General features: G+C 40.1%; 1 protein-coding gene across 2 annotated transcripts in view; it reads left to right on the top strand.

Annotated features, from left to right (window-relative positions):
* Positions 1-16264, top strand: part of ALG5 (ALG5 dolichyl-phosphate beta-glucosyltransferase) — a 41794-nt gene continuing 25530 nt past the window's right edge. The window contains exons 1-6 of one of the 2 annotated variants that reach the window (XM_047723218.1): positions 1-158; positions 3529-3700; positions 4079-4125; positions 5848-5916; positions 7794-7886; positions 12245-12358. In XM_047723218.1, coding sequence (XP_047579174.1) covers positions 93-158; positions 3529-3700; positions 4079-4125; positions 5848-5916; positions 7794-7886; positions 12245-12358 — 561 coding nt within the window. In that variant the 5' untranslated portion in view covers positions 1-92. Of the gene's footprint in view, positions 159-3528; positions 3701-4078; positions 4126-5847; positions 5917-7793; positions 7887-12244; positions 12359-16264 lie in introns of those variants that run through there. The other variant, XM_047723219.1, reaches the window with a different exon arrangement.

Here is a 16264-nt window from a genome sequence, read left to right as displayed (position 1 = left end):
TCCCTCTGCCGGCGGAAGGCGGGGCGGAGCGGCCGCGCTTCCGCGTGTGTGTAGGTGCTGGGTAGGGTAGGGCGGCGACTTGGGCATGGAGGATGAGTTCGCTCCTGCTGCAGCTGGCGGTGCTCGGCGTGGCGCTGGCGGCCGCAGCCCTGATACTGGTGAGGAGAGGGATGGGGGACCGACGCGGGCCTAGGCTCCCTGCTGTCTTGGAGACTCGGCCGCAACGCATCCTCTCCTCTGCACAGCCCACTCACTCTTTGACGTGTCCCTTTTCACCACGCTTCTCCCAAGCCTTGACTCCAGGATTTCCTCTCCTAGAATTCCACACCCCCTTTCTTCCCTTCTTTATTTTTATTTTGGAGCTTTACCTCCCTCTGTGCCCAGAACCTTGTACTTTTGTTCACTGTGGGACGTGCTCACCCAGTCTCTGCTCGTCCCTTGGTCCCCGGACCTCTGTCCACCCGCCCTGTCAGTCCCGACTCTCCCAATACTTCTCACGGATCTGCAGCCTATGCAGCTCTGGTTCCACCCGGGAAGGTTTTGAGCTCCCGGGATGTGCGTGCTCCCTGGACTCATCCTTTTCCTGATGTGGTTAAGCAGATAGAAGGTGGTGACAGAGCATTGACGAGAGCCATCTGTTACAGATCGGAATAAATCAATGGATCAGAAGACCAACCAAGGGACACAGTAAGACCAAGACACACAGGCCTAGTGTTACCATATGTCTGGGAGTCGTTATGTCCCAAAATTAAACACCCTGTATTCGCTGCCTCTAAAGGAGAATTCAGACTAGGATTTTCTTTGCCATTACTCTGGAAATAGAAACGTTGTAAACACTTTCTCATACATAAGTAACAGTTTGCCGAGTGAGCTTTCTCACTTATGAGAAATTATATTCCATATAATTTGGAATGAGTCTGCCATCCAGTTCCTACATGGAGAGGTTTCAGCTTCTTAGACACTCAGGTTCGCCCCAAGATAGCACTGCTAAGGAAGGCCATTCTTCCATCTTGCCAGGTTTGCAAACTCAGTGTGTAGAAACAATTTAATAGAGAAAAAGCAATGTGCCCTGTTTGTCTGGGTGAGAAAGGAGTCCTCTCTCTCCCTTAGTGGTATATGAAGATTTCAGGGGTTATTCAGATTATTGGGCAAATCACTTTTTTTTTTTCTTTTGATGGGGCAGAATTTTGTCAGACGCCTGGATTGAATCTGCTTGTTGAATCTTATCTGTTGCACAGAGTTAAATGGGTGCATTATGAGGGCGTACTGCAAGTATTTGATCCCACTAGCTTGAAGTGATTATAAGGGCTACCATTTATAGAGAACTTATAATATGCTGGGGGTTGTATTCAGTGTTTAACAGGGGGTTATCTCATGTGATCTTTAAAGCAATGCTCTCATAAATGTTATCATCATTAGCTTCTTTTGATGAGACTGATTGGAGAGAAGAGCTTATGTGTGAAAATGTCACACAGTTACTGGAACTTCATTTGTTTAAAAAGCCACAGCAGGAAATCATTATAAAAAAAAAACAAAAATAAACAAACAAAAAAACCTGGTTTCATATATATCCACACTTTCCATACATACTCTTCCTCACCCCGCTTCCTTTCTGAATTATTCTGAAGCAAATCCAAGACAAAACACTCTATCTGTAAACCCGCAGCATTAATCTCTAAAGACCCCCCTTTTTTAAATATAACCATAATAAAGTTATAATGGAGTCTTAAAAAATTTTAACCATTATTCAGTGATTTCAAGTGTCCTGTCAGTTCGGATACCTCATGTATGTTTTAGTATAGTCATTTTTTTGATTAAGCATTCACATACACTTAGCACTCTGTTGATGTCTCAAGTATCTTAATCTGTAACACTTTGTCCTTCTTCTTTGTTTTTTTTTTTGTGTGTGTGTTTTTTTTCCCTTGTCTTTAATAAGTGGTCATTTGTCCTGTAGAATTTCTCAGAATCTGGGTTTTATTGATTTCATCCCATTGGTGACATTTAACATCTTACTCTGTCTCCTGAATTTCCTATAAACTGGTAGTAACATTTAGAGACTTAACCAATGCATGTTTGTGTTTTTTTTTTTTTTCTAAGATTTTTTACTTATTTGACAGAGATCACAAGTAGGCAGAGAGGCAGGCAGAGAGAGAGGAGGAAGCAGGCTCCCTGCTGAGCAGAGAGCCCGATGTGGGGCTCGATCCCAGGACCCTGGGATCATGACCTGAGCCGAAAGCAGAGGCTTTAACCCACTGAGCCACCCAGGCGCTCCTGTTTGTGTTTTTTAATCAAAAAAAGTATGTGACTGATGCTGAATACTTTGTCTCGTATCATATCAGAAGGCTCATAATATCTGATTTTCTCTGGTGTTAAGATGGATCCAGGGGTTCAGGAGTTTTGTTAGCCTGACTCACCAATTCTATAGTTTGTTAACCTAAATCCATTATTTCTCTGGGAGTTGCAAAGTGCAATATTCTAATTGTATCATTCCTTTTTTATGTATTATCTGAAATTCCATAATGAAAAAAGTTTCATTCTCAGCTATTCAATTACTCTGAAAAACCTTTCATATATAAAAGGTAAGATAAAAGGCAAGTTTTCAAAATAATGACATAATTCTCTGGCATCTTACAAAGAGCACTGATTCCTTTTACTAGGAAACTGAATTTAGAAATCACAATCTGAACACTGGTGTGCAGAATAGAAACTCATAACCACTAGTCAGGATACTGCCTCCATGTTCCTACTAATCAGAGCAAATTCAATTTCAGTATGTACCCAGTGGAATATTAAAAATGGTCACCACATTAAAAATGAGTAGCATTCCAAAAATTTATGACTGTGGTAGAGACAATGTTCCAAAGAGTGGTTATTTCCAACACTAGTTCACAAATAAATATAGAAGGGAGCTATCTAATGTCAGTAGTGTATGGTGCCAGAGCCTACAAGTTTGATACTTCAAAAAGTAATGTTTTCTGAATTCAAATCTGGGATAAGTGTCAAGAATATGTTCTTAAGCATTGCTGGTCCCTACTATGGGGATAGAGGGGTCTTCCCTACATATTCTGGGTCAGTCTAGTCCTACATGGGAGGTCTTCCCTCACTCCATACATTCCACCTGCACTGTGAACTTAATCCTCTGGCACATATAGGCTCCAAGTAGGAATGGGACCTCACTGTGTGTTTGCCAGGGATTGGGGGTTCAGGGCATCTTGAAATAGATTGCATTTCTATAGTGACTTCCCTATTAGATCTGGGATGATAGAAGCCTGGGGATGACAGGTGGGAAGAGATTGGGAGTCTCCTAAGTCATTAGTTCCTTACCAGTGGAAGAAAGGACAATAATTAGTTCATAAGTAAGGCATTTGAATTTTGTTGTCACCTCCAGTCCAGTTAATGGACCAAAAGCAAAAAGCAAATATTCCACCAAAAAAAAGAAAAAAAATTATGTAAATGATGTATTCTTACATAACAAGTCTAAAAAAAGTCAACATAGCATGATTTCTTGTTTAACATACCTGCTTTTAGATTTCCTTTGTTGCATTTATAACTGCTACGAAAATGCCACACCTCCATCAACATGAAGATGAGAAGTTCTTCTTAAATGCCAGAGGACAGAAGGAAACATTGCCCAGCATATGGGACTCACCTACCAAACGGCTCTCTGTTGTTGTGCCTTCATACAATGAAGAAAAACGGTGTAAGCCCGATTTCATTTATTGGGTAAGGGTTCATTGGGAAGAAAAGGAAACTTAGAGTATGGACTTTACTATCTTTGCCAGAAGGTTAATAGATGTGGGCTGTAGTGAGTGCATTGTTGTTAGTTGTAGTTCATAAGAGGGGAAACAAAGAGTAGCTGTAAAGGATAGGGTCTACGTCATGAAGTCATAGGACTGAAGTATTCTAGAGAAGCCATAAGCCAGATGTGAACAGAAAACAACCCTTCCGGATGGGAAAAGCTATTCAGGGAGAAGCTTGTTAGACTATTCAGACTTTTTCCATATGTAAACTGTGTGTTTGGGGGTATGGAAAATCGTTTTCAAAACTAATTTTTCATACTTTTTTTTTTTCCTTTAAGTGCCTATAATGATGGATGAAGCTCTGGGCTATCTAGAGGAGAGACAGGTATCGTGTTTTTCCTTTCAATATGATGTCTCTATTTAAAACTAGACTAGATTGGGGCACCTGGGTGGCTCAGTGGGTTGGGCCTCTGTCTTCTGCTCCGGTCATGATCTCAGGCTTCTGGGATCAAACCCCACATCGGGCTCTCTGCTCAACAGGGAGCCTGCTTCCCTCTCTCTCTGCCTGCCTCTCTGCCTACTGGTTAGCTCTCTGTCAAATAAATAATAAAAAAAATAAAAATAAAAATAAAACTAGACTAGATCACCAACTTGTAGATCGTAGGCCAGATCTGCTATGAGAGGCAGTGCCTGCCATGGCCGGGCCATCAAGGTCACCAGGCCTCCCATGTTCCCTTGCTGCCTACCCTCAGGTGTTAGCTAGCAAACCCAACACATGACTCCCTGCCTCCAGAAGCAGGTGGATGAACCTAGAGCAAACAGAAAGCTGAAATTCCTTATGTACCCTCCCACCCACTTTTTATCTTCTTGCCTGATGATACATTTAAAATTGAGTACGTCTGCAGACTATGTGTGGCCCCATGATACTGTTTTTACTTTTGTGATTTTTTAAAAAGACATTTATTTGAAAAAGACTTATAATGAAAGTGAAATGGCTCGTTTTTCTTTATTAGTCAGAGGCGTTCCCCTCATTTATTTTTTCTTCTTTCCTCACATAAAGAGAAGAAAAGTAATATGTGTCCTTGTTTCGTATCATCAATTGCTGTTGGACTGTCCTTGGAGAGTTTAAGGAAACAAATGAGCTTTGTGGCTTTTTTTTTTTTTAGAAAATTTCTTGTTTTGATTTACTTTGGTTTTAGGTTTTACATGTAAAAGGAAGATAGAAGATTCATTTAAAGAAAGGGGCACCTGGGTGGCTTGGTACGTGGAGCATGAAACTCTTGGGATTATGAGGCCAAGGCCCATGTTGGGTGTAAAGATTACTTAAAAATAAAATCTTTTAAAAAGAAAAAATAGAAGAGGGAAGGAATGGAGCCTTTATTATTATATATGAGGCTTCTATCTCTTCTGTTATGTGGATTCACAAGAACCACAGGAACCACAAAGATTGTTTTTGGTGGAGGGGTTGGGTTTTGGGGTTTTTCTAAGATTTTGTTTGTTTGTTTGTTTGTTTATTTATTTATGTATTTGACAGAGAGAGAGATGTAGGGGGAGTGAGAGAGGGAGAAGCAGGCTTCCTGCTGAGCATGGATCCTGATGCAGGGCTCGATCTCAGGACCCTGGGATCATAACATGAGCTGAAAGCAGACGCTTAATGACTGAGCCACCCAGGTTCCCCTTGGGGTTTTTTAAATGAGAAAACGGGCCAGAAGTTCATAAGGCTAAGAAAAGTGTAGCCAGGTTAGAATTACACTAACCTTTAACCTCACGGACTTTTTTCTCATACATGTTTGTAGCGTCTCTCAGAAGTGCTCACCCCCACAAGCACCAGGCTGCTCCGACCAATCTGGTGTGGGGTGGGTTGCAGGGGAGGAGGGGGACAGGCTCACAGATGTTCAGTCACTGTTTGCCTTCTGTTCCTGTCCAGTGTCTTTCCTCCTTTTTGGTTCTTGGCTTTTTTATTTTATGTGGTTTTTGTACACTTAATTTATATTCATTTTTATACATATCACACTAAAACAATTGTTATTTAAACTCCTTGCAATTTTATCAGAACTCTTCATGGCATTTATCCCAAATTGTGGTATTTTACTTTTGTTTCTTACAGAAGCAAGATCCTACATTCACTTATGAAGTGATAGTAGTTGATGATGGCAGCAAAGACCAGACTTCAAAGGTTAGTAAACTTGCTTTTAGGATTGCCAGTAGGTAGAAAAAACAGAATAATTTAGCAGATGTTAAGTCTTCTTTCCACTCATCAGAGAACGTGGACACTGAGCCAGCATTCTCTATTGTTAACAGCGTGGGTTCTCAGAAAGGCAGAGAGATTTCATCTATGGAAAGCTAGAAAACAAACCTGCTATTCCACCACTCCATAGACCAGGGAAGCTTTGAAGATCACCAAGTTGGGAGGAAACATGCACAATTCATCATGGCCACTAGGAGCCTTCTTTGCCGGCCGATACATGGTTCCTTTTTCCTAAGCACAGTTTTTTTTTTTTCTTCCCTTTATGCTCCACTTTGCCTCACAATTTCTAAAGCAGTCATGCAAATAGAAAGATGTCTTCATGTCTGGCTCTGGGTATCAGCTATGTCCTTTGGCATACCTCCATCCAGATTTACCCATGGGATATAACAAGTGTCTTAGAGTATTGTCCCCTCACGTTCCCGCATTCTTAGACCTATAGCTACTGAGCTGCTAGAAACAATAAAAGATAGTCTGCCAGGAGTGAGAATAACTTCACACTCCCCATGGAAATGAGGGTCAAAGGGAGAGGGCATTGGGGTACCTAGCTGGCTCAGTCAGTAGAGCATGCAACCCTTGATCTTGGAATTGTGAATTTAAGACGCATGGTGGGTGTGGACCCTACCTATAAAAAGGAAGGGGGTTGCCGTCTGGGTGGCTCAGTTGGTTAAGTGTCTAACTCTTGATCTCAGCTCAGGTCTCAGTCTTGGAACATGAGTTCAGGCCCCACGTTGGGCTCCACAATGGGCATGTAGCCTACTTAAAAAATAAAATAAAGAGAGAAGGTGCTGTTGGTGCTGTTGATGAAGAGAGATAAAATAGAAAAACCATGTGGAAAAGCAAAGGGTATGGATAGTGGATTGATGACTGAGTGATGAAGAGATGTACACAACGAATACAGATCACTATTTATGGCTTCAATTATAAATCAGAAAGTAATGGCAAGAACACCTGGGTGGCTCTGTGGGTTAAGCTTTCAGCTCTTGGTTTCATCTCAGGTCATAATCTCAGGGTTATGACCTCAAACCTCACAGCGCGATACATACTCGGTGGGGAGTGTGTGACCTCTCTCCCTTGGCCCCTTCCCCCCACTCGCACACACTCCCTCTCTCAAAATAAATAATCTTATAAAGGGCGGGGGGGGGGCACCTGGGTGGCTCGGTGGGTTAAGCCTCTGCCTTCAGCTCAGGTCATGACCTCAGGGCCCTGGGATCGAGCCCCGCATTGGGCCCTGGGATGGAGCTCCGCATTGGGCTCTCTGCTCAGCAAGGAGCCTGCTTCCCCCTCTCTCTCTGCCTGCCTCTCTGCCTACCTGTGATCTCTCTCTGTCAAATAAATAAATAAAATCTTAAAAAAATTTTTTTTTTAATTGAGTAAAAAGATCTGGGGGACATGGTCCAGGATATGAGCAACTTCTCTGGGGAGTAAGATCAGTTGCTGACAAGTAAGTGAGTTGTTCACCAGTAAGGGCGGGGGGATGGCAATCTCAAGTGTGTAACAGTTGATCAGTGCATGGATTTTATTTTCTCTAGCAGCTCATTAGTGTAAATAAAGGAGTCAGAATAAGAGAGAGCTGCTGCCTGTTCTGGTAGTACCTCTGCAGGAAAGTGAATTGTGACTTCAATCTAGTGGGTCATTATTGGTTCTTGGCATCGGGAATTCTGGGCCACTAAAATGTACAGTGAGTATAATCTAGTCACAAGAAGAAGGCAACTAGAAGAGCAGTATTTAAACCAAACTCATAAACGCAGTTTATGTTACTGTCTTGGAATCCAAGTTAATATTCTGACTTTTATATAATTTGACAGGTAGCTTTTAAATATTGCCAGAAATATGGAAGTGACAAGGTACGAGTGATAACACTGGTGAAGAATCGTGGGAAAGGCGGAGCTATTAGGATGGTAATACATCGTTTCAACATTTTTTATCTAAAATATAAACATGTTTTTAATGACTTCTTTTGCGCACCATAGTACATTTGTATTCTACAGCTAGCTAGTTGAATACCATCATTTCTAAGATAGTGGCAAATTAGTTTTAATAAGAACTTCATATAATTTTGTATATATATGTGATCAAATCTTAAAAATCATGCCATATCTATAACATACTAGGTAATTCAGGAGAATATGCTTATCTTAATCAAAGTTTAAAAATGTTGCCCTGTGCCTCTGTGCGTCTTTGATATAGTTACTGGATGATAAGTTTTAAATGACTTTTTTTTGCAGTTTATAAAATCTGATTTGGGTCTATCCTGATGAAATTTGCAGTCTGCTGTACTTATGGGAGGTACACATGAAGTACTATAGAAATTCCAAAAGGAATAAGTTGCTTTCAGAGTCAGGATACTCTGAGGAAAGACCACAAGTCAAGATAGATATGTGAAAGAAAATATAAAGAGTGCCTTAAATGATTTAGAGGGTTTATTTTATTTCTGCTCCCCCATAAAGAGAAGTTTAAGTATAGGCAGTCCAGGCCTTGTTCAACATGGTGTCTCAGAAACCCTGCCTCCTAACTTTTCATTCCCTCTTCCTCGTGCACACACCGTGACTCCTGGAGGGCTAGCCATTACAACCACATTCCAGACAGGAAGGAGAAGGGCAAAGGCAGAAGATATATGCTGGCTGCTTTGCCCCCCTTTAGGGAGCTTTCCTAGAAGCTCCACCCAAAGACTTACTTAATTCTCATTGGCGAGAACAGTGTCACAAGGCCACCCCTATTTCCAAGGAAAGCTGAGCAGTGTTTCTAACATTTTCACTCCTGACCTAATCAGAGATCTACTAGTAAAAAAGAAGGAAAGAAGAGATATTGAGTAGGTAACTGGCAGTCTCGGGCATGTGTCAAGCAGACTTGACAAAGGAGATATCACCAAAACCAAGTCTCCGACAGTGATGAACACTGGATTCCACTTGGTTATTCCACTTGATTGGTTATTTTGAGTAAATTAACCACTTTAGCGTAATTATCACATTTAATCCTCCTCATGTTGTCTCATGAGTTAGGTCCTATTATTTCAATTATGGAGATGTGGGATGTGACGCATAAGTAAGTAAAGTAACTTACTCAGGGTCACATAGTTATTAATAGGTAGAATAAAGGTTTAGATTAGGTTAGTACCCCAGAGTCCATGCTCTTAACCTAACCTCCCTGATAGTGTGTGGGAAGAGTTGAGAGAAGAGCGTGCCAGTCAGCAAAGTAAGAAAAGACAGAAGTCCAGACTCTTAAAATGTATACTGGGAGCAGTGAGTTTGCTCTGACTGGGTCATGGGACATGCAAAAAGGAGAAGAAGAAAGTAGGGGGATGCAATATCATGGTGGCCTTTAAATCTATCCATTCACTTATTTATTCAACCAACATTGGAGTGCCTACTACATGTCTACTGCTTTAGTAGAGATACTGAGGTGAAGGACAACCAGAAGCACCTAGGTGGCTCAGTCGGTTGAGTGTTCGACTCTTGATTTTGGGCTCAGGTTGTGATCTCATGGGTCTGGGATTGAGACCCATGTCAAGCCCTGCATGGGAGCTCTGCACACAGTGGGGAGTCTGCTTGAAGATTACCACTGTCTCTGACCCTATCCCCACTTGAGTGTGCATGTTCTCTCTCTCTCTCTCTCTCTAAAATTAAAAAAAAAAAGACAACCATCCTATTCTTAAGGATATCATAGTTTAGTAGTATAAACACTGTAATAAAAATATATACAAAATGTTGGCACCATCTTCCATCTGGGAGGAGCAGCAGCAAAGACTTCCCATACAAGGTCACCTCTGCATGGAATCTTTAAGGAGGACTAGGAGTTATCCAGGCAGAAGGTGGTGCAGGGAGCTTGCAGAGGAGGAACATGACCAAAGGTATGAAAGAAAGTGTCACAATAAGGAGCCCCTAGTGGTGCATGTGGGTTGGCTTTATACAGATGAGGTCAGAGAGGTAGATGGGTTCAGATCCTGAACTTTTAGATTAGGGACTTTAAGTTACTGTCACCTTTGACAGAGTGACAGCAGCCAGCACAGCAGTGTAAGTGAGGTACAAAGAATCGTTATTTGGATCATGATGGTGACATAGCAGCCCAAGAGGAGAGGACAAATGTTGTGGGGGAGGGGTAAAAATGAGGTAAAATTGTATCATGTGACCAGGGAAAGGAATAATTTAACTATGGCCTTGGGTGACAGAGGAGGAGGATGTCATTTATAGAAGGAATGTAACACCAGAGGAGGAGCTGGTTTAAAAGACAGTATCTTTAATTGAGTTTGAGCCATGGAGTTTGAGATACCAAGTAGTGGTATCCAGAATAGCCTGGTAGAGTGTAAGTGAGTAATTCACATGCATCAGATGATAGTTGGATCCATTAAGTTGGCAAGGACAACCAGAAACCAAGGACAACCAGAAACCAAGCCTTGGGGAAACGAAGCACATAATGATGAGGCCTCTGAGCAGTGAGAGGAGATAGGGTGGGATTGAATGGATAAGAATGGGAGGCACCAACATAGACTGCTTTTTTCAACAAGTTTGGCAGTGAAGTAAAAGCCATCATTGGTGGGGCGCCTGGGTGGCTCAGTGGGTTAAGCCGCTGCCTTCGGCTCAGGTCATGATCTCAGGGTCCTGGGATCGAGTCCCGCATCGGGCTCTCTGCTCGACGGGGAGCCTGCTTCTCTCTCTCTCTCTCCGCCTGCCTGCCTCTCTGTCTACTTGTGATCTCTCTCTGTCAAATAAATAATAAATAAAATCTTTAAAAAAAAAAAAGCCATCGTTGGTACAGTGGGGAGTAGCAGTCATTAAAGAACCTCCTTTAGGGGTGCCTGGGTGAATCTAGTTGTTAAGTGTCTGCCTTCAGCTCAGGTCATCATGCCAGGGTCCTAGGATCCACCCCTGCATTGGGGGCTCCCCTGCTCAGCAGGAAGCCTGCTTCTCCCACTTCCCTGCTTGTGTTACCTCTCTCGATGTCTCTCTCTCTCTGTCAAATAAAATCTTTAAAAAAAAAAAAAACAACTCCTTTAAAAATAATAAAGTGACTTAGACAAGATTGAAAGCCAAAGACATTTTTCTATAATGCTAAATTATTACCACCAGTTCACCCTTAATGTGTATCTTTGAAATAAGCCTTTGGTTTTTTGAAAGGATTGTTTGTTTGTTTGTTTGTTTGTTGTCTTTTTGTCTAGATGTTAAACAAAACATTTTTATTTCACTTTTTCACCTATATCCTAATGGTTATGATTTTTTAAAAATTACAGAAACTAATTAGTGGGTTTATCCTGTAGAATAAATGATCAAAATTTTGTCTACATTTTTATTTATCTTACTTAAACTGTTGTGATATCACAAACAATAAATTCAGTCAAGTAGACTGAATTAAGAGTTAAGAGTTGATGTATAGTTTATTTCCATGTGAAATAAACACCCATAGAGCCATATTTTACACAAAACACCCATCAATTCAATATTGAGAGGCATAATTTTGCTACGTCTCAGACCCCTCAAATAACATAAACTAGTGTTTGCATATATCCACATTTCCTAAATTTTAATGATACTCCATATTTCTTTATTCAGTAATTAATTTAAACTAATTTAGATTCCAGGGGCACCTGGAATAAGGTTGGTTAAGCATCTGTCTTCAGCTCAAGTCATGATCTTAGGGTCCTGGGATTGAGCTCTATGCCATGCTCCCTGATCAGCAGGGAATCTGCTTCTCTCTCTGCCTCTGCTACTACCCCTGCTTGTGTTCTCCTCTCTCTCTCTCTCTCTCTCAAATAAATAAAATCTTTAAAAAAAAAACTTTAGATTCCATAATAAAGAATACAAAAGATCTATTATCTTAGGATATGTTTCACAGCAAGTTTGTATATATTACATTTGTTCAACCCACCTGTAAATACTTTCTTCAGATGCTGCCCTGAAGTAGACCAGATACATATACAATATATATATAATGAATATGATAGCTATTTTACTTTTTTGTTTTTATTGATGTAGGTTATCTTTTACTTGTCCAAATCTATTTTCTTATCATGTTTTATAAGGTATTAATGGTATGATCTCACAGAGTTTTTTAAATCATTAAATAGCATTAGATACATTTAGATGGCTCTTACCCATGGAATGTTTTCAGGGAACTTTGGCCTCCTGCCATTTTCACACCCAATATTAGATATTAGACTATCCAATATTAGATATTTTAAGTAAAGCAAAACAGACCGATATGTCATTGAATTTAACCTTAATTTTAAGCAACTTTCTTTTAATCGAAATGTTTATATATGCAGGGTATATTCAGTTCTCGAGGAGAAAAAATCCTTATGGCAGATGCAGATGGAGCCACAAAGTTTCCAGATGTTGAGAAATTAGAAGAAGGACTGAATGATTTACAGCCTTGGCCTGTGAGTATAAGAACATAATTTAAATGATCTTCAATCACGAAAACAGGTAGTCTAAAGTAACATTAAAATGGAATTTACATATAAGCTAAAAAATTGATGCTTCTTTTGGTGTGAAATTCCTATATACAACTCCACAGAAAAGCTACGCATTTTATTATAAACATTACTGATGGTCTGAGATTTACTTAACAATTACTTATTTAATAAATTAGCCATCTCTGTCAATTTTCAATCACTGCTACCAAAGTTTTAATATTTATTATACATATTCAGCAAAGCCTTTTATTTAAAAGCATAGGCTGAGCCTCCCAGGTAAAGATGTGAAACAAAACTGGATCACAGAATGCTTGTTCCTGATGAAACGAACAAACCCAAGGAGCAACCACTCAGAAAAGATTGTGTGCAACTACATTGCCATAATTTCAAAAAGTGGAGATTGACTTTCACCCAGCATAATGCATTTGAGATCCATCCATATTACTGATCTTGTCAATAATTTTTCCTTTTAATTGCTAAGCGATATTCCATTATATAGGAGTATGACAGTTTGTTTATCCATTCAACTGCTGAAGGACATTTGCATTGTCTCCAGCATTTGGTAATTATGAAAAAAGCCAGTACCGACATTTTGTTTAAAAAAAAAAAAAAGGTGAAGTTGAGGAAAGAAAAATTCTGATGCCATTTCCACCTTTAAAAGGCCATTTAGAAAAAATGAATTTACGGGACGCCTGGGTGGCTCAGTTGGTTAAGCAGCTGCCTTCGGCTCAGGTCATGATCCCAGCGTCCTGGGATCGAGTCCCACATCGGGCTCCTTGCTTGGCGGGGAGCCTGCTTCTCCCTCTGCCTCTGCCTGCCATTCTGTCTGCCTGTGCTTGCTCTCTCTCCCTCTCTCTCTGACAAATAAAAAAAAAAAAAAAAGAAAAAAGAAAAAATGAATTTACCAAATTCTGAGCTTTTTACCAAATAATCCCAATCTGGAGAGAATCAGACTGAGAGAATGAGTAAGCACCATTGGACAACGTTAAACAGCACACCTACCTACCATCACACAGTATCTCAGAATTTCAACAGAAGCAAAAAAATTGCTAGGGCTTGCTCTTTTCAGGGCTTCAAGCTAAGTTTAGGGCATAGATCCATGTGACTAAATCCATTCTTCAGTGGAGTGTATCCTTGTATAGGACATAAAAAAAATCTCACAACACCAAGGAACCCAAATAACCCAACAAAGCTATCTATATTGGGCTTTAGGGGGTGCTCCCTCCCTCCCACACATATAATATTCAGGCCTTGAAACTCTAGTTCAGAGGGGACAAACAGGTGCTACAAAAAGTACAAGTTACCCCTGCTATCCAGAAGGAGAGAATTTTCATTCGTAAGCCAAATGGCATAAAGCAAAGAAGCAATTAACATTAATTTATACAGCAATTTTTTTTAATGTTCCCAGACCCAAAAATAACCTCTCTTGGGCTTTTCTAACACCCTAAAACACATCTTGCTAACAGACACAAAATAAATCAGGGTAAAGCAGAGATGCTCATAGACAAGGTTCAAAGCTATGGAGGCTGGATGCTGAGATGCTGGGGAAGGAGCTGGGCGGGGCTGCTGCTCAGTTTGCCGTGAAACAAATGCTAAACACTGTCTGTGCTTTTTGCTTCTTTTCTGTAATAGTGAAAAGCCTCTTCATATTTCTTTCAGTTAGCAAGAACAGGTACTAATGCTGGTCTTTCATAAAAGCCCCGTAACCTGACATGAGCTTTTAAAACCAGGGGATACCTGTCTATCAAGGAAAATTCCCTTATACTGTCCAAGAGCTACCCTTGTTAGTCCCGACAAAGTGAAAGAAATGTCAGCTGCACCAACATATTACTATAGAAAAAGAACTGAAGTTTCATACAATAGAAAGATAAACTCCAAATGAAAGCCAGTATAATCCAAGGAAAGGGATAAAATTGCATGAAAGTATTTTTGCTGGAGAAATAATGAAAATAAGAATTCAGCAACTTAGGTATTGGAAGGAGAGATGACAAAACAATAGAATGGTATCAGATAAATTACAAAAGTAAAGAAACAAATAGAGGGCCGAACTAAGGTCAATAAATAGAACTATCCATGAATGAAATAGACCTAATTTAGAATTTATTATTATATATTTGTTAAAATAATCCCTGTTCATTATAATAAGAACTGAACAATAAGAAAAGTAAAACCCCCAAAAGCAGAACATTTAATAGTTAAAAAAACCTCATATCCTTCCTAGAAATAAATATGTGTATTTAATTTTATGGCTTTTCACAAGTATTGCATTTCTCCTTTCACCATCACTGACTTCCCTTTTCTATCTAGTAGTTTTTCTTTAAAGATATTAAATGAGGGGTGCCTGGGTGGCTTAGTGGGTTAACGCCTCTGCCTTCGGCTCAGGTCATGATCTCAGGGCCCTGGGATCAAGCCCCAGAGCAGGGAGCCTGCTTCCCCCTCTCTCTCTGCCTGCTGTCTGTCAAACAAATAAATAAAATCTTTTAAAAAATAAAAAATAAAAGATATTAAATGCATTAACTAATAAAATTCGTAAAAATTATTTCTGAAAATATCCCTTTCATCTGTGCTATTCAAAAGAGTAGGTACCTGCCACATGTGGCTATTTAAATTTAAATTAATTAAATAAAATTATAGTTCCTCACTAAATTTTGAATTCTAGTTCTCACTAGCTACATTTCATATACTTGTGGCTAGTAGATATCTTATTGGCTAACACAGATCTTGAGCGTTTCCATCATCACAGAAGTTTTATTTCACATTACTGCTTTATGCCATATGATATGAAATTATTATTGGATATGTTATATGTTCACTATTACTTAAAAAGTATTTCTTCTTCCACCTCTTAGTGAATCATGATAAGCTAAAAGAATATCCAACTGGTGCAGTTGTTAGGTTTGATTTCCTAGTTCTCCCCAGAGAACCCACAAAGATTTGGTAAATGTTTCTTCTGCATTATGACTTCAGCTTGGGGGGTCCGTGAGTAGGAAGGAGGCTGGATGGTCTCAAATTGTTTGCAGATGACTTTATGTCATTCTACAGTAATGCAAAGAAAAATTAAATGATGTAGCCAAAGTTACAGGGTGAATGAGAAAAATCTGACCCTTCTGTGAATCCAGTTTCCTTTCTACAACTCTGAAAAGGAAAGGAAAGGTTTCAAAGTGTGTGGATCAACTCAATAATAATTATTTTTGAGGGGTGCCTGGGTGGCTCAGTGGGTTAAAGCCTCTGCCTTCGGCTCAGGTCATGATCCCAGGGTCTTAGGATCGAGCCCTGCATTGGGCTCTCTGCTCTGCAGGGAGCCTGCTTCCTTCCCTCTGTCTCTGCCTGCCTCTCTGCCTGCTTGTGATCTCTGTCAAATAAATAAATTCTTTTTAAAAATTATTATTTTTGGGGGCGCCTGGGTGGCTCAGTGGGTTAAGCCGCTGCCTTCGGCTCAGGTCATGATCCCAGGTCCTGGGTTCGAGCCCCACATCGGGCTTTCTGCTCAGCGGGGAGCCTGCTTCCTCCTCTCTCTCTGCCTGCCTCTCTGCCTACTTGTGATTTCTCTCTGTCAAATAAATAAATAAAATCTTTTAAAAAATAAATAAATAAATAAATAAATAATTATTATTTTTTAATTGGGATCCCTGTGTACTTATCCTTCTCTTAAAGCTTATAAGTAGCCAGGCATTGCTCTCAGAAGACTTGCACTCTGAAGCTAACACTCATAGAGGAGTTAGAAGGAATCTTCTTAATTATCTAATTCAGTTGTTGGCACACTTCTTTTATTTTTTTTTTATTTTATTTTTAGATTTTATTTATTTATTTGACAGAGAGAGATCACAAGTAGGCAGAGAGGCAGGCGGAGAGAGGGGAAGGGAAGCAGGC

The sequence above is a fragment of the Lutra lutra genome, chromosome 3 (genome assembly GCF_902655055.1).
Source record: "Lutra lutra chromosome 3, mLutLut1.2, whole genome shotgun sequence".
NCBI classification, from domain to species: Eukaryota; Metazoa; Chordata; class Mammalia; order Carnivora; family Mustelidae; genus Lutra; species Lutra lutra.
This window is presented reverse-complemented; position numbering and strand designations above follow the sequence as displayed.